The sequence below is a fragment of the Aotus nancymaae genome, unplaced genomic scaffold (assembly GCF_030222135.1).
Source record: "Aotus nancymaae isolate 86718 unplaced genomic scaffold, 86718_ANA_hifiasm-v0.15.2.pri h1tg000064l_1, whole genome shotgun sequence".
In the NCBI taxonomy this organism is placed as follows: domain Eukaryota; kingdom Metazoa; phylum Chordata; class Mammalia; order Primates; family Aotidae; genus Aotus; species Aotus nancymaae.
Window position 1 is genome coordinate 29,054,166 of NW_026988479.1, and position 25,438 is coordinate 29,079,603.

General features: G+C 37.6%; 1 protein-coding gene across 2 annotated transcripts in view; it reads right to left on the minus strand.

Annotated features, from left to right (window-relative positions):
- Nucleotides 1-25,438, minus strand: part of FAM114A2 (family with sequence similarity 114 member A2) — a 53,891-nt gene that overhangs the window by 18,412 nt on the left and 10,041 nt on the right. For both annotated transcript variants that reach the window (XM_064366542.1, XM_012458650.2), the window contains exons 6-11: nucleotides 24,424-24,558; nucleotides 23,453-23,611; nucleotides 22,678-22,801; nucleotides 9,969-10,048; nucleotides 1,207-1,329; nucleotides 587-726 (exon numbers count right to left, since the gene is read on the minus strand). In XM_064366542.1, the coding sequence (XP_064222612.1) occupies nucleotides 587-726; nucleotides 1,207-1,329; nucleotides 9,969-10,048; nucleotides 22,678-22,801; nucleotides 23,453-23,611; nucleotides 24,424-24,558 (761 nt within the window). The remainder of the gene's footprint in view (nucleotides 1-586; nucleotides 727-1,206; nucleotides 1,330-9,968; nucleotides 10,049-22,677; nucleotides 22,802-23,452; nucleotides 23,612-24,423; nucleotides 24,559-25,438) is intronic.

Sequence of the window (25,438 nt, forward strand, 5' to 3'; positions counted from 1 at the left end):
TTCCCCACCTATGATTATCTATACTCTACTATTTTTGAAAATTTTTGTACAAACCAGCAATACAATGAGAAAAAAAGAATGGGTTAAGGACACTCAGACCTGGATCTAAATCCTGGGCCATACAACACAGATTACTTAACTCCTCTAGTTTGCATTTCCTCATGATGAAAACAGGACTAATCATTTACTTTTGGAGTCATAAAAATTAGAAATGATACCTGTAAATCCCTTAGCATGGCACCTGGCATATAATTAGCACTCAATAAGAACTATTATTGAGAACTGAGGTTCTTAGAACTCTTCCCTGTTTTCACTTACACCAAATTACATTCCTATTAAAACTAATAATCTGTAAAGAAATAGTTTTCAGAGCATAAGCTGGTTAATTGAGAAAAAGGCAGATTTATAATGTTGATTTATTATGGTTCAATGAAAAGAAAAAAACAACCAAAATGAACAAACCGTCGAATATGTGGATGGGCATCACATGAACGGTTTCTTGAGAGAGATGCTTATAAAACTTTGGAAACAGGCCAAGAAAACTCCGGCAATTTGCATCATTTAGAGAAATTCTCATTATACTTACTGGGAAAGAGTTTGGCTCCTTTCTATGGCTGTCACTTCCTGCTTCCTTCCATGCAGAACCAATGCAGCTGTTTTGTGAAATAGTTCAATTGAGCAGGCAGTAAGTTCAGCTAGGCTCTGGATTGCAAACGCATGGATATCCTGGATGGAAAAACAAAACAAAGCATAGCAAAACAAAACATTTCCAGGTGGACATGATACCACTTTACGTCTCTCATACTGCAGGATTTGTAGCAGAGACTAATAGTTGACTCCCAATAAAGTCTCTTCTTCTTCCACAGTAGTAATGTAATTTTACAGCTGGGCTCATAGCTACAAAAACAAAGGCTCCCCTGAAGTCAGGTGTGACCAAGTAACTAAGTTTTGGCCAAATGATTTAGATGAAAAGTGTCAGGTGGCAGTTTCTGGGAAACTTACTCATGACAAAACACATATGTATCCTTTCTCTCTTTTTTCTTCACTACTCCTTTAATCTTATAGTCTGGATCTAAGATGCTACAATCCTAGATCACAAGGTTGAAATTATGGATAGCAGTGTAAAAAATAGGAACCTGGGTCCTTGGTTGTGATACATCTCAAATCTACTAAAACAAACAAAAAAGTCTTAGTTGTTTTGGCTACCTCTATTGAATTTCTGTTGACTTGCTCAGCATTTTCTGCTTCCAACTGTTTTTCTCCTTCTTCATTCTCTGCTAATGGCTTGGTCAGAGACATCCTGATCCATTTGTGGGCAGTATTTCTTGCCTAAATAAGAAAAGTATTGTCCATCAACAATTCAATTCAGTTCACCAAATTTACTGTGCACCTACCAAGAACACAATAGCAACCTAGAAGTCAGGGCTCTTGTTCTTACCTGAACATACCACCTAACTTTTCAGTCCTTATCCTACTAGATTCAACAACACTTATTGCTGTCCATCATTTCTTTTTGAAATTCTCTAATCAGTTGTGTTTTTTTCTTGTTTTTTTTTTGTTGTTGTTGTTGTTGTTTTTGAGACGGAGTTTCGCTCTTGTTACCCAGGCTGGAGTGCAATGGCGCGATCTCAGCTCACCGCAACCTCCGCTTCCTGGGTTCCGGTTGTTTTGTTTTTAAGACAGAGTTGCATTGTTGTCGCCCAGGCTGGAATGCAATGGTGCAATCTCGGCTCACTGCAACCTCCGCCTCCTGGGTCCAAGCAATTCTCCTGCCTCAGCCTCCCAAGTAGCTGGGATTACAGGCACCTGCCACCTCACGAGGCTAATTTTTGTATTTTTAGTAGAGATGGGGTTTCGCCATGTGGGCCAGGCTGGTCTCAAACTCCTGACCTCAGGTGATGTACCCACCTTGGCCTCCCAAAGTGCTGGGATTATAGGCGTGAGCCACTGCACCAGGCCTCAAATCAGCTTTTTTTTTAAAAAAAGGTATAATTTACATAAAGTGCACAAATCTTCAGGATATGGCTTAAGAAATTAAGTGTATATGCCTGTGAAACTGTGATCAAGATATAGAACATTTCCTCATCTCTAGAAGGGCGCCTCATGTCCCTTGCTGGCCAAAACTGTTCAAACTACAACCCCCTCCTCCTGCCCAAAGACAACTACTCTTCTGCTCACTTTAAATTAATATTGCCTGATCTTAAAATTCATGAAAATAAAAATATAAGTTCATTCTAGTTTGTGTCTGGCTTCTTAAGTACAACATAATGTCTGTTAGATTTATCCATGTTGTTGAATGTATTAGTTCATTCATATTATTAACTGCTATGTAGTATTTCATTTTATATACAGTCATACACCATATAATGATGCTTAACAATAGACCACATATACAATGGTGATCCTGTGAGATTATAATACCATATTTGTACTGTACCTTTTCTATACCATTGTGTTGCAATCGTCTATTCAGTACCATAACATGCTGTACAGTTTTGTATAGGAGCAATGTTATATGATACAGCCTAGGTGTGTAATAGGCTACAATAGCTAGGTTTATGTAAGTACACTCTCTGATATTCACCCAATGACAAAACTACCTAATGATGCAGTTCTCATAACATAGCCTCATCATTAAGCAATGCATGATTGTATATATGACAATTTATCCATTCTCCTGATAATGAATCTTTGGGTTGTTTCTTTGGTTTTCTTTGTTTTTTGTGACCCCACTTTCTTCTGTTCTCATTCCTCCTCAGTCTCTCTTATATATTGATCCTACTTGCCCAGTCTCTTAAACACCAATATTATTTGGAGTTCTAGCCTTCACGCTCTACTTGTCTCATCCTATTCCCTCTCTACCCATCCTACGCCAGTGGTTTTAACTATCCTCAGCCTGCTGTTGACTCTTAGATCCTTATTTCTATCCCTGATCTCTCCTGAAAACTTATTCCAAAGGCCTGCTAGACAAAATACTCGGCAGGTATCATACATACAACAAGTAAAAACTTTGAACTCATTGTCTTTCTCTTCCTACCCCCAAATTTTTCATCCTCTTTTATTTCCCAAAGTTTTAGAGGTGCTGCCATATACCAGTCACTTGAGCCAAAATATAGGGACCATCTTAGATTTTTTTGCTCTCCAACCAATCACCAAGATGGTCTGATTTTATCCAAGCCCCTCTTCATCCTTTTCCTTCCCATCTTCTTCCTCCCTATTATCACTACTTGAGTTCAGATCTACTTCATGACTGGTCTCCCTGCCTCTGATCTGTTTATCTTAAATCTGTCTTCCATAATGTTACCAGTGATCTGTCTTAAGCCCAGGGTTGACCATTCCTCTTTCCTTCAATTGCTCCTCATCAGCTGGATCATGCTCTTTACATGATGTAACAGGTCTCCATGACCTAGACCCTACCCACTTTTCCAGCCTTATCTCTTACCATTTTCCACTTTATGTTCTGGTAAGAATGACCTCTACTGTACTTGTTCTTATCTGTTTCCTAACTAAACTATGTATTATAGGATACAGTGTGTTTTATTTGGCTTTGCACACCCACATCCAGTGTCCAGCACACTGTGAAAAACATCTACTGTTCTTGATATGGATATGACCAGTATCCATTTCTCCTTTTTTTTGGTGGCAGGTTCTAGATTCTCCTTAGTCCATGTGATCTGGGTGGAGTTGCCTCCATCTTTTGGCTCCAAAAGCTGGCAAACCATTCAGAAGTAGCTACTGAGAATATTAATACCCCTGTCCACAGAGTGAGTGGTTCACAGATTAAAAAGTAACCCATGACAGATCAATGGACATCAGTCCCAGGACATCTGGTAAAATTAGCAGCAAAAAGAAGTGTTCTTTCTGCTGGAGTTATTCAAATAGAAAAAAGTCACACACCCTGAAGCTGCCAATGGTCCTTTTACCACCATATGGAAAAGTTTCCCTAAGAATGAAGCAAAAACAAAAGGAAGCAGGCCAAAAGACACAGATAGGGATAGAGATAGGTTCCTGAATACAGCCATGCTGGAAGCCAGTTCTGCTCCTGGATTTTCTATTTTCTTAAGCTACTGAGTTTCCCTCTTTAAAATTAGTTTCTATTATGTTTAAGTTTCATGAGTTTCTGTTATTTGCAAGTGAGAGTGTCCTGGTTTCTCAGGAACCATTTATTACCATCCACTTTATTAACTTTACATATACAGAATGTGTTCAAAGCTGTCATGAGGTAATAGGAATCCAGAGAAGACCTTGAGAGTCATTCTAACTCAGAGAAACACAGGTTTTATTATAGATACAGCACTGGAGGTAGGCCTTGAAGGATCAGTAAGTGGGACTATGCCCAAGGCTACCTGAATGAGCTAAAGCCAGAGTTGTGTTCCCAAAACATTCAGGAACAATCTAGCTCTGATCTATACCTTTCCATTACTTAAGCATTAACCTCTCAAGGAACAATCTAGCTCTGTTCTATACCTTTCCATTACTTAAGCATTAATCTCTCAAATTCAAAACATCGAACAGCATGAACTATATAAAGGTTTGGAAACAGAAAAATGCAAAGTGTGTAGGGAAACTGTGAGATATCTAGCAAAACTATCATATAAGAAACAGGCATGTTATTCATTCATTTATTGCAAATATATACCAACACTGTGCCAGTGCTGGGGATTCAATGGTGAATAATACAAACTAGGAGCCTGTTCTTTTCTCTCCTAATGAGGCAATTAACAGAAAACAAACAAATAAAGAAAATAAAATGGGGTAATGGTGAGTATGGGTAGAGCTTGAGTTTGGGTGGTCAGGAAGGGTGCCAGAAAAGTTATGTTTCTGCTGAAATCTGAAGGAGTTGGCCACACAAATATTTAGGCAAAGAGAGTTGTAGGCACAAGGAAATCAGCTTCGTATAGCTGAGAAACAAAACAAAGGCCAGTATGGAAGAATATAGAGGATAGGAGAGTGTGACAGAAAACGAGGTTAGAGTAGCGAGATTTATAGAAGAGAACAGTGACAGATGAGGCTGCAAAGAATCCTAACAGTTGACTAATAATACAAACAGTATGTTAAATTCTTTGCAATATCTTTGAATAGACAAAATAAGTGAAAAATGAAGAATTAATTTATCTGAGATTTAAAAAGAAAGAAAAATGGAGAGTTGATAGGCCACATAAAAGAAAAAAAACTGATACCATAAATTTAATATACCTGAGATTTTTTGTTTGTTTTTGAGGAGTCTCACTCTGTCACCCAGGCTGGAGTGCAGTGGCACCATCTCGGCTCACTGCAACCTCTGTTGCCCAAGTTCAAGCGATTCTCCTGCCTCAGCCTTGCGAGTAGCTGAGACTACAGGTGCCTGCCACCACGCCCAGCTAATTTTTGCAGTTTTTGTAGAGATGGGGTTTTACCATCTTGGCCAGGCTGGTCTTGAACTTCTGACCTCATGATCCACCCACCTCGGCCTCCCAAAGTGCTGGGATTACAAGTGTGAGCTACCGCGCCCAGCCAGGAGATATTTTAGTAGGCACAGCATACCCAAAGGGAGCTCTCTTGCAATAAATGTATTATGTGAAATCATCATGAAAGTATTGTGCCAACTCAAGGTAATTTACTATCCTTTTAAAATTTTAATGTCATTCACTCCCACAACTCAGTCTGGAACTTCCCACTGTTGAGATCTGCAGACCTCAAAAGGCACCTTTGAACTTAGCTTCTACAACCACTTATTTATCTCCAGCAGAAAAATAATGAGGCCTAGAGAAGAAAAGAAATTTGTCCAACATCACACCACATGTGAGTATATCAGAATAAGAACCAGAATCATAGAATTATATTCCCAGACTCCTAATTCAGTGTTCTTTCCCCTACATCACAGCCTGACATATAAATATTTGAGGACCAATGGCTAAGGCCTTGATCCTTAACCAATCTATATCTTAAATCTCAATGTCTAAAATTTAAACAATCTGAAGACTGCTTTCAGAGAATGGCTAGAACTGCCAGATAGATAAGGAGTTACTGGTCTTACAAAAATATATATTAATATGATCTCTTCTTAAGCATGTAAACTATGTCTTTTTCAAGATTATTTCCCTAGCACCTGGCAAATCACTTAGCATAATAAAGGTTTACTGAACATATACGTATATTTATTGAACAACTGCAAGTAGAGGACATTGGGCTATCTTCTGTGGAGCCATCAACAGTGAGCATTTTACTATGGAATCAAAGCCACGCCAGTGGCAAATAAAACAATTTTTTGCAGGTTTCTTTTATACACAAGTTAACCATCCCTAATCTGAAAATCCAAAATTCTCCAAAACCTGAAATTTTTTGAGTGCCAACATGATGCCACAAGTGGAAAATTCCACACCCTGACTTCATGCAACAAGTTGCCATCAAAATGAATTCAAAATTTTGTTTCATACACAAAATTTGTAAGAGCTTTGTGTGTGTGAACACATTTAAACCTCACAGGAACCCTACATTATTACCACCCATCAAACAGATAGAAAAAATGACGCTCACAGAGGTCAAGCAACTTGCTAAAGGTCACACAGAAAGTAACAGGTAGTAGAGACGGAATTTTAAGAAATAGATATGTATAGATCCTGGCTCCGAGAAATTTAAGCTTTAGGATAGGAGGTAACATACACATTTTTTTTTTAAACTATGATAAATGTATAAAAATACATTATGTACAAGGCTAGTGAAAAAAGCAGAGTGCAAATAGTATGTTAACTTTTGCATCAGAGGAGATAAGAAAATATATCTGCTTATCTTTACAAAAAGAAACTCGGGAAGGATAAGCCAGAAACAAGAAAGATGAATACCTACAAAAAGAGGAGAATGGTGTGGAAGGAAGTGGGAGGGAGAGACACCTGAGGATATTTTTTGTGCAGTTTGATATTTGGAAGCATGTTAATTAATACTCTACATGTTCAAAAATAAAATTAACACATAGGGCAGCAAACAAAACAATTTTTTGTGTTTCTTTTATAGTACAAGTTAACCATCCCTAATCTGAAAATCCAAAATTCTCCAAAATCTGAAATTTTTTGAGTGCCAACACGATGCCACAAGTGGAAAATTTCACACCCTGACCTCATGCAACAGGTTGCAGTCAAAAGGAATTAAAATTTTGTTTCATTCACAAAATTTTTTAAAATATTGTGTAAAATTATCTTCAGGCTATGTGTATAAGGTATATATGAATATAAATAAATTCTGTGTTTAAACTTGATTGCATCCTCAAGATATAACATTATATATATACATATGTGTGTGTGTATATGTATGTCTGTGTGTGTACATATATGTCTGTATATATACACACACAGTTGTGTGTATATATATGTCTGTATATATATGTACACATACACAGACATACATATACACACACACAGACATACATAAACACACACACACATATATTCCAAAATCCAAAAATAACCTGAAATCTGAAACACTTCTGGTTCCAAGCATTTTGGATAAAGGATACTCAATCTACAGCATAGGCAAAGCAATAAAACTATTTCAGATACATCTCATAATTAAGAAAATGTGTTAATATTGTTGTGAGACAAGGTTCCTACTGTAGAAGGGAGATACAAATGTGCAATGGGAAAGGCAAGGAAAAACCCTGTAGGGATGGATTAAAATTGGGAGTTATACTATATATGAACTCATGATTTCTAAAATACATATAGGTATACATGTGCACATATTTATGTGTCTACATATATAAGATATATGTGTGCATGTGTACCTGAGTCTATTTCCTAGCTCTGTTGACAGTCTGTAATCGAAGCCACGCCAGTGGCAATGAGTACACTTATTATCCAGGTCTTGGTCTATAAAACCAAAAAGGAAACATGCTTTCTCAAAGAAATGTCTGCTTGCAGAGCTGGGGCACAGAAGGCATAAGATGAGTCTAGAATATCTTGTCATGCCAGAAAATAAGGAAGTGTCCAAAAATGTTGAAGGTATGCCACCTAGGAGCCAGCTTGAAAGACAAATTTGAATATCAAAATAATTAAGGACAGTGATGAACTACAAGCCAATGGGGAAAAAGCAGAACTCCACGAAAGCATACTGATAACAAATAGAAAAAGAATGAACAAAAATGGAGGAGAAAGGAGAGCTCAGGACTACACTAAAATGCTGAAAGCCAACTGGTAAATCTTCACATTAAATATTGGTGCAAGAATCATAAATAGATGCTAAATGTAGGAGAGAAATTATGATGAGTAGCTGGATACTCCTATGGTCTTAAACTATCTCCTCACAGAAAGTTTATTAGCAATATAGGAAAATAAATTGTAACTCTACAGAAAGAAATCAGATAATACATCACCAATAAGGGGCAGATGGATACCATGTACCTTTAGATGTGATACCCTGGCCAGGACACATCATCATTTATGGAGTATTTTGGCCAGTAAATTGACATTAATCATAAGAAAGCATTAGACAAATTCCAAATGAGGAATGCTCTATTTTTATAAAGGCAGAGGGGAGCTTTTTTTTTTCCCAAAAACACCAAGGTCAAAAAACAAAGGCTGAAGAGCTATCCTAGATTAAAGGAAACTAAAAGTACATGACAACTAAATACAATTTGTGATCGTATACTGGCTCCAGTACAAACTTTTTAGAGGAAAAAGTTTGATATGAAGGACATCATTGGGTCAATTGATGTAACCAAATAGATTACAACAAATTAGTACAACAAAAGTACTAATGTTAAATTTACCAAAGTTGATAGCTACGCTGTGGTTATGTAAGCGAATATCCCTATCCTTAGCAGATACATATTGAAACATTTAGAAGAGCAACAATGTTTACAATTTACTCTCACATGGTTACAAAAATAATATGTGTGTTTATGTGTACACATGTATGTACATACACAGAGAGAAAGAACACATGTGAAAGCACAAATGTTTAAGCAAATGAGGTAAATATTAACAATTGGATTTGAATAAAAGGTATACAATGTTGTTTGTGCTACTCTTGTAACTTTTCTCTAAGATTGATATTATTTCCAAAATAGAAAGCACTATAATACAAGATCAGAAGTGCTGTAGTAAAGTGTTACAGTAGAGATGAGGGAGATGAGCTGCCTAGGGATGATCTACAAGAGCTTTCTCAGAGAATGCAGCATTTTCAATGGACATAGGAGACTGGGATAACACACCAAGCATCATTTTCCTTGCCCTGGGGGATGGAGACAAGGTGACTGGGTGGACTGTACAATAGCTCTCAGCTCTCCCTGGCAAGGAAACAATGTGCACCTACAGCTGACTGGTCCTGAAATGCTTCTCAAGATTGGTACAAGTGGGTAAAGAGGCAGTAAGCAGCCCATGACCCAGTGAACAGTGTCCCATGAGCAGGCACTGGCCTATATGTGCCACGAAACCTCCCTACCCAACTGAGCTTTAATTAAAGTCTCTCCACATTCCAGATATAAGAAAATACTTCTGGAATCAGTACCAAAAATAAAGGCCTTGGTCATAACATTCTCTCATTTCCATATGCCAAACAGTCATTATCTAAATCACTGGGCTCTGAGTAACGACAACCTCTAATCCCTATGGGCAAGGCCACATATCATCTCTAAATCATTCAGACTCCTAAGGACCATGAGACCTCAACAGAGGCTCACCCATTGGAATCATGAGGCTGGTCAGCACTGGCAACTTTTAATGACCAATACTGTAGTCTAAATTAAGCTTTCAGTCAAGGAGAGCATGCCAAATAAAAACAGGTGAAGACAGGACACGTGTTGAGGGCAGATGTGGGTTTAACACACTAACCTGGAGGAACAGAAAACAAGTAGATGCATAATCCAATTCTGGGTATAATGAGAATATATCCTCAATTTTGGTGATACCTCTGCCAGGAATTTACAACCTTATGCTCTTTATCCACTACATTCTTACAAGTAAAATAATGAAAATCACCAAGAAATAATAACTTACCCTGGCAAGTTTCTCTGGTTTGGAGGAAACGTGCAGCTGGGAAAACAGCTCTGTTATCTCCTTGGTAAAATCTTCATCCCCTAAAAAACCAAGTTCCATATAAAACACTGCAGAAAGACTGCTGAGGATCATGAGGAGGCAGGCAAGAAGGAAGAAAAGAGGAGTAGTAAGAGCAGCAGCAGTAGTAGTAATAACAATAGTAGCAGCAGTAACGTTTATGAGCATGGTGCTTTAGTGCTTATAGAATCCTTTTATGTATATTATATCAATGGGCTTGAGAGAAAAGTGCCATTATTCCATGTTAGAGATGAAGTGATTAGGACTTGAAGTCATTAAGTGACTTCCCCAAGATTGCATAGCAAAGATTAGTAGTCAAACCTCAGTCTTCCATCTCCCAGTCCAAATCCTGTGTTTTTAGCATTACATACCAGAGCAAACGGTAACAGCACAGACTAAGCAAGTAGTCTGGATGTGCTTCCAAGAAAGTGGAATTTAAGTTGGGACATGAAATTTGAGTACAAGTTAGAAAGGAGAATAGGAAGAGTTTCAGGCAGAGAAACTAATGCAAAGAGCCAAAGGTGAAAGAAACTATGGCAAGAAGTTTAACATGATTGAGAGTATCTCTAAAGGGGGAGAAGTGGTAAGTTAGAAAGGTAAGATCCAGACAATAAAGGCCATATAATCAATGGTGAAGAATTCAAACTTTGTAATAAGGAAGTGAGGAATCACTGAATGGTTCTAAGGAGAAAAAGAATCAAATTTAAATTTTAGAAAGATCACTTTGGCTGCTGGGTGGAGAACTGATTTGAAGGGGAAAACGAAGGGAGGCAGGCTGAGACAATAATCCAGGATCCAGGTAAGAGATAATGGTGGATAAGAAGAAAAGAGGTACAATCATTATGCATCTGTAATAATTAAAAATAAAAAGAAGAGAAAGAAAGGGGATTCCAGAATGTTGAAAGGATGGTAAGGAAGCTGTTGGAGTTAGTCTTGTGAAAGACGATGGAGAACAAGGAACACTAACAAAGAAACAAACAAGCAAATGGGTGACTCAAGATCAAAAAACAGTTAGCAAATCCAAACAAACAGTGGAAAATGCTGTCTTTCCCTCTCCGCGCATCTGAATCCTATCTATTCCCCGCGTTGTGTTCTAGCCCAAGGCTTCTCTGCAACTTAGAATGCAGAAGAGAATTCTTGTACACAGAAATCTTCTAGCAATCTACTTACAGTCCATATGAATATTTCTTAATTCACAAGTCTATAGTTTGCCAGGGCAAATCATTACTGCTTCAAACTCAGCATCTTCCCAAATATTCCCAGGAATAAAAAGTGTATCTTGGCTGTTATCTCACCCTCCACTATACTTTTGTCCTCTCTCTTGGTGTTTAAGGCAGAGAATTAAATGATTTAGTGATCTCAGGTATAATAAGGTTTGGGAAAAGCTGATCTCACTAACTGATACAACTCTTCCTATATAACTTATCTAAACAACTCTTAAGAACATCCTACTATCTAAAATCTACCTTTAGGTACACATTTTGTTTTCCCAAATAATTTATAATTTAGATACAAGGGATGAATCTGAATCCACAGTGGGATGCATATACCCAAAGGGGTTCACAAAATAATTGGAGGGCAGGGAAAAAAATGCACTTTTTATTTACAGGGATTTATCTCATTCTATTAAAAATTCTATTTTGGTGGCTCACGCCTGTAATCCCAGCACTTTGGGAGGCTGAGGCGGGTGGATCACGAGGTCAAGAGATCGAGACCATCTTGGTCAACATGGTGAAACCCCGTCTCTACTTAAAATACAAAAAATTAGCTGGGCATGGTGGCGCGTGCCTGTAATCCCAGCTACTCAGGAGGCTGAGGCAGGAGAATTGCTTGAACCCAGGAGGCGGAGGTTGCGGTGAGCCGAGATCGCGCCATTGCACTCCAGCCTGGGTAACAAGAGCGAAACTTCGTCTCAAAAAAAAAAAAAAAAAATTCTACTTTAGGGTATATTTTAGAATGTAAATTATACATTATTATGGTAGTGCCTGTATATAATTTATAAACATCCAATTACCCATATATTATGCCTGAATGTGAAACACTAACAGTTGTGATAAAAAAAAAAAAAAATTTGAAGCTTACAGTCATCTGCTCTCTTTAGAACTGAGTAGAAAAAGTTGTTATTGAATTAGAATAAAAATATGTAAGGATGGAAAGGAGACAGGGGTAGTGCTTTAGAGGGACTGTGTAGAGTGGCTGCAGTCTTCCAAGCAGGAAGATTCCTTCTGAAAAAAATGAATCAGGTACATAAGGTAGAGGAGCAAGAACTAAGGATGCTGATGGAAAATGAAGATAACCAACATCACCAAAACCAGGTTCTAGGGTATTCTCTCCCCTCTGCTACCACCACAGTTTTTAAAAACAGCTTCATAGAGATATAATTAAATACTAAGGTCACTGTTACATTCTCAATCAAAATCACTGGGGAAGGCTGGGGCAAAGTGAGGGGTGGAGGGAATCCAGTGCTATTTTTTCGGAGTTCTGTTTGGTGAACAAGTATGAGAAAAAAATATCATAGATACAAATCTCTCTGTTTAGAAAACTACTTGGAGTTCTCTGAATGGTATTTAAAGACTGGGATTTCTGATGACTATGCAAAGCCAGATGTTGAGTAAACTGAACAAATACTGTTAATGGAACTACATACAAATAAATTTATAAATAACTGGGGATTGTCATGTCAGGGCTTGATTAGGAACAATGGAGCAACTTAAGAAAATCAAAATCAGTATTATCGGTTTCCTGCTAAGTAACACTTTTAAAATGCATATTTTTACCTATTTACGTATGCCTCCTAATAATGAAAATATGAATAGCTACCATTTGTTGAGTGCTTACTATGTGCCACATATTAAATCTAATATTCAATTTAGTCCTTACAATAACTTGAGAGGAATTAGCATACTCTTCTTACAGATAAGGAAACAGAAGCTCAGTGTTAAATAACTTCCCAAAGTCACACGGCTTAGTAAATGGCAGATCTTGATTTTGAATCCAAGTCTAATTCTGAAACCCATCCTTTTATTCACCACACTATACTGCCTTCTCAATATCTCAGGACAGCTTTAAAAACTTGTATTCAAGAACCATTTTCCAATCATGACAAGTACTTTTACATAGAATAAGGTGTCATTTAGCAAGATGCTATATAGCCAGCCAGTTTGACTTCTTAGGACACAATGCAGAGCACAAATGGAAACAGAAAAGAAAGTCTCAAAAGTAGGAGAGATCATGGTAGACAGGAGGCAGGACTAGACTACAGTTCCCACTCAGATGGACAGAGCAGCTTGTGGAGGCTAGCACAGTAAACGTTTGCTCCAGAAAGACTGCAGGAATACGTTAGGAAAGCCGAGATAACCCACATGCCCTCTGAAGGAAGTGGATTGCTCTGCAGGACCCGGGAAACATCCCAAATACTGTGAGTCCCCAAATAGTGTGGAAGTGGGAAAGGGAGATCATCCACCCTGGAATACACACCCCATCGGGGAACCTGAAGGTATAGATTGTGGGAGAAAAATCTCACCTTACCAGGAGCTGAGTCAATTTAGAGAGCCAAGTGAAATATGAGGGTTGCAGAAGCAGTGGGAAAGCGTTTCCCTATGGGCTTGCTGGGTACCCTAGCAAAAAATTTCCACCTTGCCTCACAGGGGGCCTTGGGGAGGATGGCCAGAGGCGCTGGGGAAAAAGCCACAGGAAGAAGGAAACCCCCAGTTGAACTCTGTAACAATTTGAACTGATCAAAAAGTTTTCTGGGCTGGGCGCGGTGGCTCACGTCTGTAATCCCAACACTTTGGGAGGCCGAGGCAGGCAGATCATGAGGTCAAGAGATCAAGACCATCCTGGCCAACATGGTGAAACCCCATCTCTACTAAAAATACAAAAAAATTAGCTGGGCGTGGTGGCGTGCGCCTGTAGTCCCTGCTACTCAGGAGGCTGAGGCAGGAGAATTGCTTGAACCTGGGAGGCGGAGGTTGCAGTGAGAGGTCGCACCACTGCACTCCAGCCTGGCGCCTGGTAATGGAATGAGACTCCTGTCTAAAAAAAAAAAAGTCTTCTGGCCAGAATTTAGGGAAGGGCATGAATCCCATGTGTGGACTCCACAGGCAGAGGAAGAATGAAAGCCTTACTTGCTTTCACAGCTGGGAGGTGAGTAGTCTGGGGCAAGTTCTCAGCCCTGTTCACCCACTACTTGGAAACAGACTCAGTGTTGTTGAAGGGCAGGCACAGTGGGAGTGAGACCGGCCCTTTGGGTTGCATGGGAGCTGGGTGAGGCCTGTGACTGCCAGCTTTCCCTAACTTCTCTGACAACCTGCATGATACAGTGGAGGCAGCCATAATCCTCCTAGGAACATTAACTCCATTGACCTGGGAACCTCATCCCCATCCCCCTTAGCAGCCACAGCAAGACTCACCCAAGGAGAGTCTGAGTTCAGACACACCTAACCCTGCCCTTCCCAACCTGGTAACTGAAGACAAAGAACACTCTTCAGAGTTCTAGGGCCCTGCTCACTGCCTATTCCTCCCCATACTACCACAACTGATGCTCTCTCGAAAGCTCCACCTCCTGGCAGTAGGCCAACCGCACGAAGATAGCGCATTAAGCAACCAAAGCCAAGGATGCTCACAGGCTCACAGAGTCTACTTCATCCCCTTGCCACCTCCACCAGAACAGGTGCTGGTATTCACAACTGAGAGATCCACACAGACAGTTCATAGGACTCTGTGCAGACAACCCTTAGTACCAGACGAAAGTCTGGGAGACTTGTTGTGTGGCCAGATTCAGAAGACAGATACCAATCACTACAACTTGGCTCTCAGGAAGTCACATCCCTAGGAAAAGGAGGAGAGTGCTACGTCAAGGGAACACCCCATGGGACAAATGAATCTGAACAACAGCCTTGAGCCCTAGACCTTCCCTCTGACAGAACCTATCCAAATGAGAATGAACCAGAAAACCAATCCTGGTAATATGACAAAACAAGGTTCTTTAACACCCCCCAAAATCACACTAGCTCACCAGCAACGAACCCAAACCAAGAAGAAATCCCTGATTTACCTGAGAAAGCAGAACGTTAGTCATTAAGCTAATCAAGGAGGCACCAGAGAAAAGCAAAGCCCAATTTAAGGAAATCAAAAAAATTATATGAGAAGTAAGGAAAGAAATACTCAATGCAATAAAAACAATCAAAACTTCAGGAAATAATGGACACACTTACAGAAATGCAAAATGCTATATAAAGTCTCAGCAATAGAACTGAATAAGCAGAAGAAAGAACTTAAGAGCTTAAAGACAAGGTCTTTAAATTAACCCATTTCAAAAAAGACCAAAAAAAAAAAAAAAGAATCAGAAAATATAACAAAGCCTCCAAAAAGTCTGGGATTATGTTAAATGATCAAACCTAAGAATAATCAGCGTTCCTGAGGAAGAACGGAAATTTAAAAGTTTAGAAAACACATTTGGGAAAATACTCGAGGAAAACTTCCCCAGCCTTGTTAGAGATCTAGACATCCAAATATCCAAATACAAGAAGCTCAAAGAAGACCTGGGAAATTCATCACAAAAAGACCATCGCCTGGGTACATTGTAATCTGGTTATCTAACGTTAAGTCAAAGGAAAGAACCTCAAGAGCTGTGAGACAAAAGCACCAGGTAACCTATAAAGGAAAACCTATCAGATTAACAGCAGATTTTTCAGCAGAAATTCTACAAGCTAGAGAAGGTATTGGGGCCCTATCTTTAGGCTCCTGAAACAAAACAATTATCAGCCAAGAATTTTGTATCCAGCAAATCTTAGCTTCATAAATGAAGGAAAGATACAGTCCTTTTCAGACAAACAAATGTTGAGAGAATCTGCCACTACCAAGTCAGCAGTACAAGAACTGCAGTACAAGAACTGCTAAAAGGAGCTCTCATCTTGAAACAAATCCTGGAAACACAACAAAACAGAACCTATTTAAAGCATAAATCTCAGGACCTATGAAACAAAAATACAATTTAAAAAAAAAAACAAGGTACACAGGCAACACAGCACAAAGAATAGAACGGACCTCACATCTCAGTACTAACGTTGAATGTAAATGACCTAAATGCTCCACTTAAAAGACACACAAATTGTAGAATGGATAAGAACGCACCAACCGTCTACTGCCTTCAAGAGACTCACCTAACACATAAAGACTCACATCAACTTAAGGTAAAGGGGTGTAAAAAGACATTCCATGCAAATGGACACCAAAAGTGAGCAGGAATAGCTATTCTCATATTAGACAAAACAAACTTTAAAGCAACAGCAGTTAAAAAAGACAAAGAAGGACATTACATATCAGTAAAAGGCCTTGTCCAACAGGAAAATATCACAATCCTAAACATATATGCACCTAACACTGGAGCGCCCAAATTTATAAAACAATTGCCAATAGACCTAAGAAATGAGATAGATAGCAATACAGTAATAGTGGGGGGCTTCAATATCCCACTGACAGCACTTGACAGGTCATCAAAACAGACAACAAAGAAACAATGAATCTAAACTATACCCTGGAACAAACTAACTTAACAGATATATACAGAACATTCTACCCAACAATTGCAGAATATACAGTCTATTCAACAGTGCATGGAACTTTCTCCAAGATAGACCATATAATAGGCCACAAAACAAGCCTCAATACATTTCAGAAAATGGAAATTATATCATCTACTCTCTCAGATCACAGTGGAGTAAACCTGGAAATCAACTCCAGAAGGAACCTTCAAAACCACACAAACACATGGAAATTAAATAACCTGCTCCTGAATGACCACTGGGTCAAAAATGAAATCAAGATGGAAATTAAATTCTTCAAACTCAATGACAACAGTGACACAAGCTATCAAAACCTCTGGGATACAACAAAGATGGTGCTAGGAGGAAAGCTCATAGCCCTAAATGCTTACATCAAAAAGTCCAAAAGAGCACTAACAGACAATCTAAGGTCATACCTCAAGGGACTAGGGAAACAAGAGCAAACCAAACCCAAACCAAACAGAAGAAAGGAAATAACCAAGATCAGAGCAGAACAAAATGAAATTGAAACAAACAAAAATTACAAAATATAAATGAAACAAAAAGTTGGTTCTTTGTAAAGATAAATAAAATTAATAGAATCTTAGCAAGATTAACCAGGAAAAGAAGAGAGAAAATCCAAGTAAGCTCAATTAGAAACGAAAAGGGAGATATTAAAACTGACACCACAGAAACACAAAAGATCATTCAAGGCTGTTATGAACACCTTTCCACACATAAACTAGAAAACCTAGAGAAGATGGATAATTTCTGGAAAGATACAACCATCCTAGCTTAAATCAAGAAGAATTAGATAACCTGAACAGACCAATAACAAGCAGTAATACTGAAATGGTAATTTAAAAAATTACCAATAAAAAAAGGCCAGGACCAGATGGATTCACAGCAGAATTCTACCACACATTCAAAAAAGAATTGGTACCAATCCTATTGACACTATTTCACAACATAAAGAAACAGGGAACCCTCCCTAAATCACTCTATGAAGGCAGTATCACCCTAATTCCAAAACCAGGAAAGAACATAACCAAAAAGAAAATTACAGACCAATATCCCTGATGAGCATAAAATCCTTAACAAAATACTGGCTAACCAAATCCAATAACATATCAAAAAGATAATCCACCATGATCAAATGGGTTTCATACCAGGGATGCAGGGATAGTTTAACATATGCAAGTCAGGGCCGGGCATGGTGGCTCACACCTGTAATCCCAGCACTTTGGAAGGCCGAGGCAGACAGATCACAAGGTCAAGATATAGAGACCATCCTGGCCAACATAATGAAACCTCTACTCTAGTAAAAATACAAAAATTAGCTGGGCATGGTGGTGAATGCCAGTAGTCCCAGCTACTCAGGAGGCTGAAGCAGGAGAATTGCTTGAACCCGGGAGGTGGAGGTTGCAGTGAGCTGAGATCGCACCACTGCACTCCAGCCTGGGTGATACAGCCAGACCTCTGTCTCAAACAAACAAACAAACCAAAAAAAAAAAAAAAAAAAAAAGCAAATCAATAAATATCAATAAATGTGATACACTACATAAGTAGAATTAAAAACAGAAATCATATGATCATCTCAATAGATGCAGAAAAAGCATTCAACAAAATGCAGCATCCCTTTATGATTAAAACTCTCAAAAAAATCAGCATAGAAGGGGGACATATACCTTAATGTAATAAAAGCCATCTATAACAAACCCACAGGCAACATAATACTGAATGGGGAGAATTTGAAAGCATTCCCTCTGAGAAATGGAAGACAAGGATGCCCACTTCACCACTCCTCTTCAACTCAGTACTGAATGTCCTAGCGAGAGCAATTGACAAGAGTAAGTAGTAAAGGGCATCCAAATCAGTAAAGAGGAAGTCAAACTGTTGCTGTTTGCTGGTAATATGACTGCTTACCTAGAAAATCCTAAAGTCTCCTCCAGAAAGCTCCTAGAACTGATAAAAAAATTCAGCAATGTTTCCACATACAAAATTAATGTACACAAATCAGTAGCTCTTCTACACACCAACAGTGACCAAGCAGAGAATCAAATCAAGAACTCAACTCCATTTACAATAGCTACAAAAATAAAAATAAAATACTTAGCAATATACACAACCAAGAACATGAAACACCTCTGTAAGGAAAACTACAAAACACTGCTGAAAGAAATCATAGGCGATACAAATAAATGAAAACACATCCCATGCTCGTGGATGGTATAATCAACATTGTGAAAATTATCATACTGCCTAAAACAGTCCACAAATTCAACATTGTTCCTATCAAATACCACCACCATTCTTCATAGAACTAGAAAAAAAATCCTAAAACTCATATGGAACCAAAAAAAAGCCCACACAGCCAAAGAAAGACTAAGCAAAAAGAATAAATCTGGAGGTATCACATTACCTGATTTCAAACTATACTATAAGGCCATAGTCACCAAAACAATGGCACCGGTATAAAAATACGCACATAGACCAACAGAACATAATAGAGAACCCAGAAATAAACCCAGATACTTAAAGCCAACTGATCTTCGACAAAGCAAACAAAAACATTAAACAAATGGTGCTGAGATAATTGACTAGTCATGTGTAGGAGAATGAAACTAGATCCTCATCTCTCACCTTAATACAAAAGTCAACTCAAGATGGACCAAGGACTTAAATATAAGACCTGAAACTATAAAAATTCTAGAAGACAACATTGGAAAAACCCTTCTACACATTGGCTTAGGCAAGGATTTCCTGACCAAGCACCCAAAAGCAAATGCAATAAAAACAAAGATAAATAGCTGGGACTTAATTAAACTAAAAAGCTTTTGCATGGCCAAAGGGTCAGCAGAGTAAACAGACAACCCACAGGGTGGGAGAAAATCTTCACAATCTATACATCTGACAAATGGCTAATATCTAATAATATACAATGAACTCAAATCAGTAAGAAAAAAACAAACGAATCAAAAAGTAGGCTAAGGACATGAATAGACAATTCTCAAAAGAAAATACACAAATGGCCAATAAACATATGAAAAACGCTCAGCATCACTAATAATCAGGGAAATCCAAATAAAAACCACAATGTGATACTACATGACTCCTGCAAGAATGGCCATAATCAAAAAATCAAAAAATAACAGATGTTGGCGTGGATGCAGTGCACAAGAAACACTTCTACACTGCTGGCGGGAATGTAAACTAGTACAACCACTATAGAAAACAGTGTGGAAATTCCTTAAAAAAACTAAAAGTAGAATTACCATGTGATCCATCAATCCCACTAATAGATCCATCAATCCCACTACCCAGAGGAAAAGAAGTCATGGTATGAAAAAGATACTTGCACATGCATGATTATAGCAGCACAATTCACAATTACAAAAATGTGAAACCAACTCAAATGCCCATCAATCAACAAGTGGATAGAAACTGTGATACACACATACCTACACACACACACACACACACACACACACAATGGAATACTAATCAGTCATAAAAAGGAATGAATTAACAGCATTTGCAGTAACCTGGATGATGCTGGAGACTATTATACTAAGTGAACTAACTCAGGAATGGATAACCAAACATCATCTGTTCTCATTCATAAGTAGGAGTTAAGCTATGAGGATGCAAAGGCATAAGAATTACACAATGGGCTTTGGTGACTCGGGGAAAAGATGGGAAGCGGGTGCAGGATAGAAGACCACAAATTGGGTGCAGCGTATACTGCTCGGGTGATGGGTGAACCAAATTCTCACAAATCACCACTAAAGAACTTACTCATGTAACGAAATACCACCTGTTCCCGGATAACCTATGAAAATAAAAAAACTTTGAAAAAAAAAACAAAAATGACAAAGAGCACTAGTAAAGATAACTATGTAATTATAAATGATACAAATGTATATTTCTTCTCCTTAACTGATTTTAAAAAAAAAAGTCCCTGTTTATAGAGAATCCACATACTTCACTTATGTTTTCTGTCACAACAAAGACTCTAAGACCCTCACTCAGAGCTCTTGGCTCTTAATGGACAACTTGAATAAAACTAGTTATCTGGTTTCTCACCCACAGATTAGAAATAGAAAAACAAATGAGATTCAGAGGATATCAGAAGCCAGCTCACTAACAGTGAAGTAAAAGATGAACAGATAAATGAACAGAAAGAAATAAAGATGTACAATTCTAAAAAGCAATCAGAGACATTTTTAAAAGCATTGCAGTTTAGGTAATTTAATCTAGTAATTCTCAAACATCTTGGTCTCAGGACCTCATTGTACTCTTAAAACTTTTTGAGAACATCAAATAGCTTTTTTAGTGTAAGTTTTATACGTGTATATATATGCGTATATATACACATATATATACGCATATATATACACATTATATATACGCATATATACGTATATATCTATACGTATATATATACACACATATATGTGTATATATATACAAATTTATATATAAAACTAAGTGTTCATTAATTCATTAAAAACAGTAAACTCATACTACTTATTAACATAAATAACATACTTTTTATTTTTAAAAACTATACTTTTCGAAAACAAAAAATTTTAGTGAGAATAGTGCCACCATTTAACATTATGGTTGAATCTCTTTAATGTCTGGCTTAACAGGTGATAACTAAATTCTCTTATCTATTTTTATATTCAGTCTGTTATGTTGCTTTGTTTAAGTATATGAAGAAAAATTCAACTTTATAAAGATACATAGTTGGAAAGGGAAGAAGTGTAATAGCCTTTTCAGATAATTATTAATATTCTTTAATACCATATCAAAACTCAACAAGTGGTCATTTCTTAAAAATTAGTTGTAATGAACCATATTGTAATATACCTGAAACCATATCATAAAATTTTGTACACTAAATTAAAATCCATTAGGTCTTTTACCCATGGTGATCTGACACTTGGAAAACATTCGTTCTCTGAGTTATGCAGATTTTCCAAATGTCGTCATATTTCTTTCTAAAATATCAAAAAGTGATTATGTTTGTCAAAACATATCTGTTAAAACACAGATCATATTGGTTAAAATATGATCACCACCAACTTCATTAGCAGAGTCTGTAAGCACGGGAAAGTTGTCGAGCTCACCACAGTAGCAAATACATTTTACAAAGTTTTAACCTTCACTTAAATTTTTGTCATGAGTCACAAATAAGTTAGTTGCTTTCCTTGAAGAAAAGGCTCTCTTCATTAATTTTCAGGAAAATGTGTGCCAAATATCCTATTCTGAATAGTCTATGTGACTGTTATCCTTTCAAGTAAAAATAGTATTCCATGAAAAAGGCATGTAGTTCAGCTCACAACTCAAATAATATAAGTGCTTTTCCTGAGACAACCATCATACTTCAGTAGGCATCACACAGAATATTTGAAAGATGTGTACTTAAAGGTCAAGATTTAATAAAATTAATAATTTTTACTGCTTCATCGAGGACAAGATTAAATAAAAGTGGCACTTTTCTGAGAAATGCAGCTATTAAAATATAGTGTAAGAGTTTTCCAAATAAAAAAAGACAAACTATCACCAACATTTTAGATAATTGCCATCCTGCATGCCTCAATTCAAGACAGAGTCAGGAGTTACAAGAGTCAGAGAGGCAGAGGTAAAGTACCTAGGAATATAAAACCTCATATGAATGACCAGTCAAACTGAGGCAAGAATCTGACAAGGGCAGCTTTCTAACCGAAAAACAGGCAAAGAAGTGAGTTGCAATATTAGACTCTGAGAAGTCACAAAGAGTTTGGTTGGAAGGAGGTAGGGAGACATGGGCATAAGGCCAACTGTCCCCATCAATGCCTAGTCAGGTGCAAGACTGCAGAGAATTTTACACAGATTATTTGCATAAAAAATCTCACTGAAGAGCCAAGATCACGCCACTGCACTCCAGCCTGGGCGACAGAGCAAGACTGTCAAAAAAAAAAAAAAAAAAAAAAAAAACCTCACTAAAAAAGTAAAATCAAGCCAGTGTAACCAGAGAGCAAATAATTTATTTCAAGAGCAATGCACTGCATACAAACACACTGCATCCTCTCCACTTAGATACTAAATTTTCATATTACCTTTTATCTCTTCTTCCTCTTCTTCACAAAATTCTGCTAGAGAAAATGCTTCTTTGAGTTGCTCTAATTCAAGTTTTAGAGTCTCTAATTCTTCTCCACTTAGAGAATTAAGGATAGATTTCACCTGGATAGATATAAGAATAAAATGTTGTAGGAGTATGAAAGAAAACAAAAACATTCACAAATAGGGAAGAGACTATATGTAGATCAAATTGAAGTCAAAATTATGAGCTCACCAGCCAGCACAAGTTATTCCATAAGAACCTTAACACAAGAGGCTGGTTATGATAGGAAGGTAGGGAGAATCTGTACTTCTAAAAGTAATACCAGCCAGAAATGCCTGGAAATTATTAGTGCTTAACAACAGCTTAGAAATCACAGAAAAATGAGATAATCTTGAATCAATTAAAAGCTAACAGGTAACCATACACAAATTGGCAGCTCAAGTCAACAGATTTCTTGCCAGCTTAAGCCAAAGAAGCTTAAAAAAAAAAAAAAAAAAAAAAGGAAAAATAACAAATGTCCTATTACGACCTCTTTGTTAATCTGTCTTTTTTGTTTAAATTTACAGAACTAATACTTGACGAATTCTATTTCTAGCAATTAGCTCAATCAAACATTAGTTTTTCAATTTATTTTGTAGTAGTATTTCCAGGGCATCTCAAGTCCCTATCAAAAATACATTTCATCTTCCAAATGTACAAAGAGAAAAAAAACTATGCAGCATTCTTTTACTTGAAGGCTTCTTCCAGTTAAGATTTTGGCTTGGAATTACCTTTATTTCACTTTCTCGGGAAAGCATCTCCAGAGCTTCCAAATGTGAAAGGCCTTGAAATTCATCAAAGAGTAGCCCATAATGAGTTTTCTTGTCTGTTTCCATGGTAACCTCATTGGAGGTCCATATCTCTTCTTTCTCCTTCGCCTCTCGTAAAACCTAAAAAGAGATAGAGGCATACACTGTAGCAAATAATGAGAGCTCAAGGGTCAGTTCTGAGAATTGAAGGAAGCAAAGCTGAGAGGTTACAGTACAGAGGATTGCCCTTTCATTCTTGGCATTACAATTCAAATCTGGTAGGCTCAGGAGCTGCAGAAAGAAAAATGATCACACTTAATTTAAGACAGTTTCACTCTGTCACCCAGGCTGGAGTACAGTGGCACGATCTCTGCTCACTGCAACCTCTGCCTCCCGGGTTCAAGCTATTCTCCTGTTTCAGCCTCCCGAATAGCTGGGATTATAGGTATACACCCTCATGCCCAGCTAATTTTTGTATTTTCAGAAGAGATGGTGTTTCGTCGTGTTGGTCAGGTTGATCTCAAACTCCTGACCTCAAGTGGTCTGCCTGCCTCAGCCTCCCAAAGTGCTGGGATAAAAGACATGAGCCACCGGACTGACCACATAGTTTGAACCTAGACAGTGTAAATAACACCCAAGGAACCAAGTGTTTTGCTGAAAATGATTTAAACATTAATCTAGTTTTAAAAAAAAAAAAAAAAACCTGACAGGGTTTAGCATTTTGCACTGCACTGATGGGAGGCTCCTGCAGAAAGGAAAGAGGAGGATCAAAGAGCTGGGTATTTTTATAAGCATTAGAGCTCTCAATGATCCCTCCCTGACCCCCAAAAAAACGCCTTAATAAAAAAATTATTGAAAATTCTTCCAAAGACAACACAAGGTCCCAAGTAAACAAAGGCAAAAATACAGATCAAAACAGAAACAGGAAGTAAACAGGTAAAGATAATCAGTACCTGAGACAGTGTAACATTTCGATTCATCAGACCCTTGGTTCTTTTAAATCCAGGATCTCCTTCTGCGATCACATCCATTGTCTTTTTTCCAATGAATTCTAAGGCATCCAAACCCCCACTGATAACGCTCTTTCCCTAGAAAACACATGCAACCTCATTACAACAATATTGAGAAAACACATCTGCATATTTTTATTATATAAAAATAGTGGCTAACAATACGAAGCATTGGTAAGAATGTAAGGCAAATAAAACAGTCATACACTGCTTGTGGGAATGTAAATAGGTATAACCACATTGGAAAACTGTTTGTCAATATCTACTACAGGTGCATGACCCAGCAATTCCACTCATGGTTAAATCCTAACAGAAATAAGTACAGAGGTTCATCAGAGGACATGTACAAAAATGTTCATAACAGCTCTGTCTGTAATAGCTACAAACTGAAAACTACCCCAATGCTCACCAACTGTGGAATGAACAAATAAAATGTGACAAAGCTTCACAATGAAATATAACAAAGAAAATCGAATCTACCACACAAACTGCACCATAAATTAAACAAACACAATGTTGTCTGAAAGAAGCTGGATTATTATATATCTAATTCCACTTATATAAAGCTGAAATGCAGGCAAAATTAACCTATGATGGCAGAAGTCAGGATTATGGTTCTTATGGTGCAGGAGAATGGAAGAGAGGGAGGCACAGAAAACGGGGAGAGGACACAAGATGGTGGGGGGATCTGACGTACGGTAACACTGTTTCTTACTCTGGGTGTTTCACACTGAAAATTCAAACAACACTCATTATTTCATTCTTCTGCATGTATATTTCAATAAAAAGTTAAAATAAAAACTATCTATTTATCCTTATGTAGGAAAGATTTTTAGCTTCCTAGATAATCCTTTACGAATGTTTTTAATCACAGTTTTGCAAATATCTGTCATAAAGATCACATTTCCCCTTTGTCTAAAAAATGCAATTATGAGAAAAATATTTTTGCAAAGCAGCA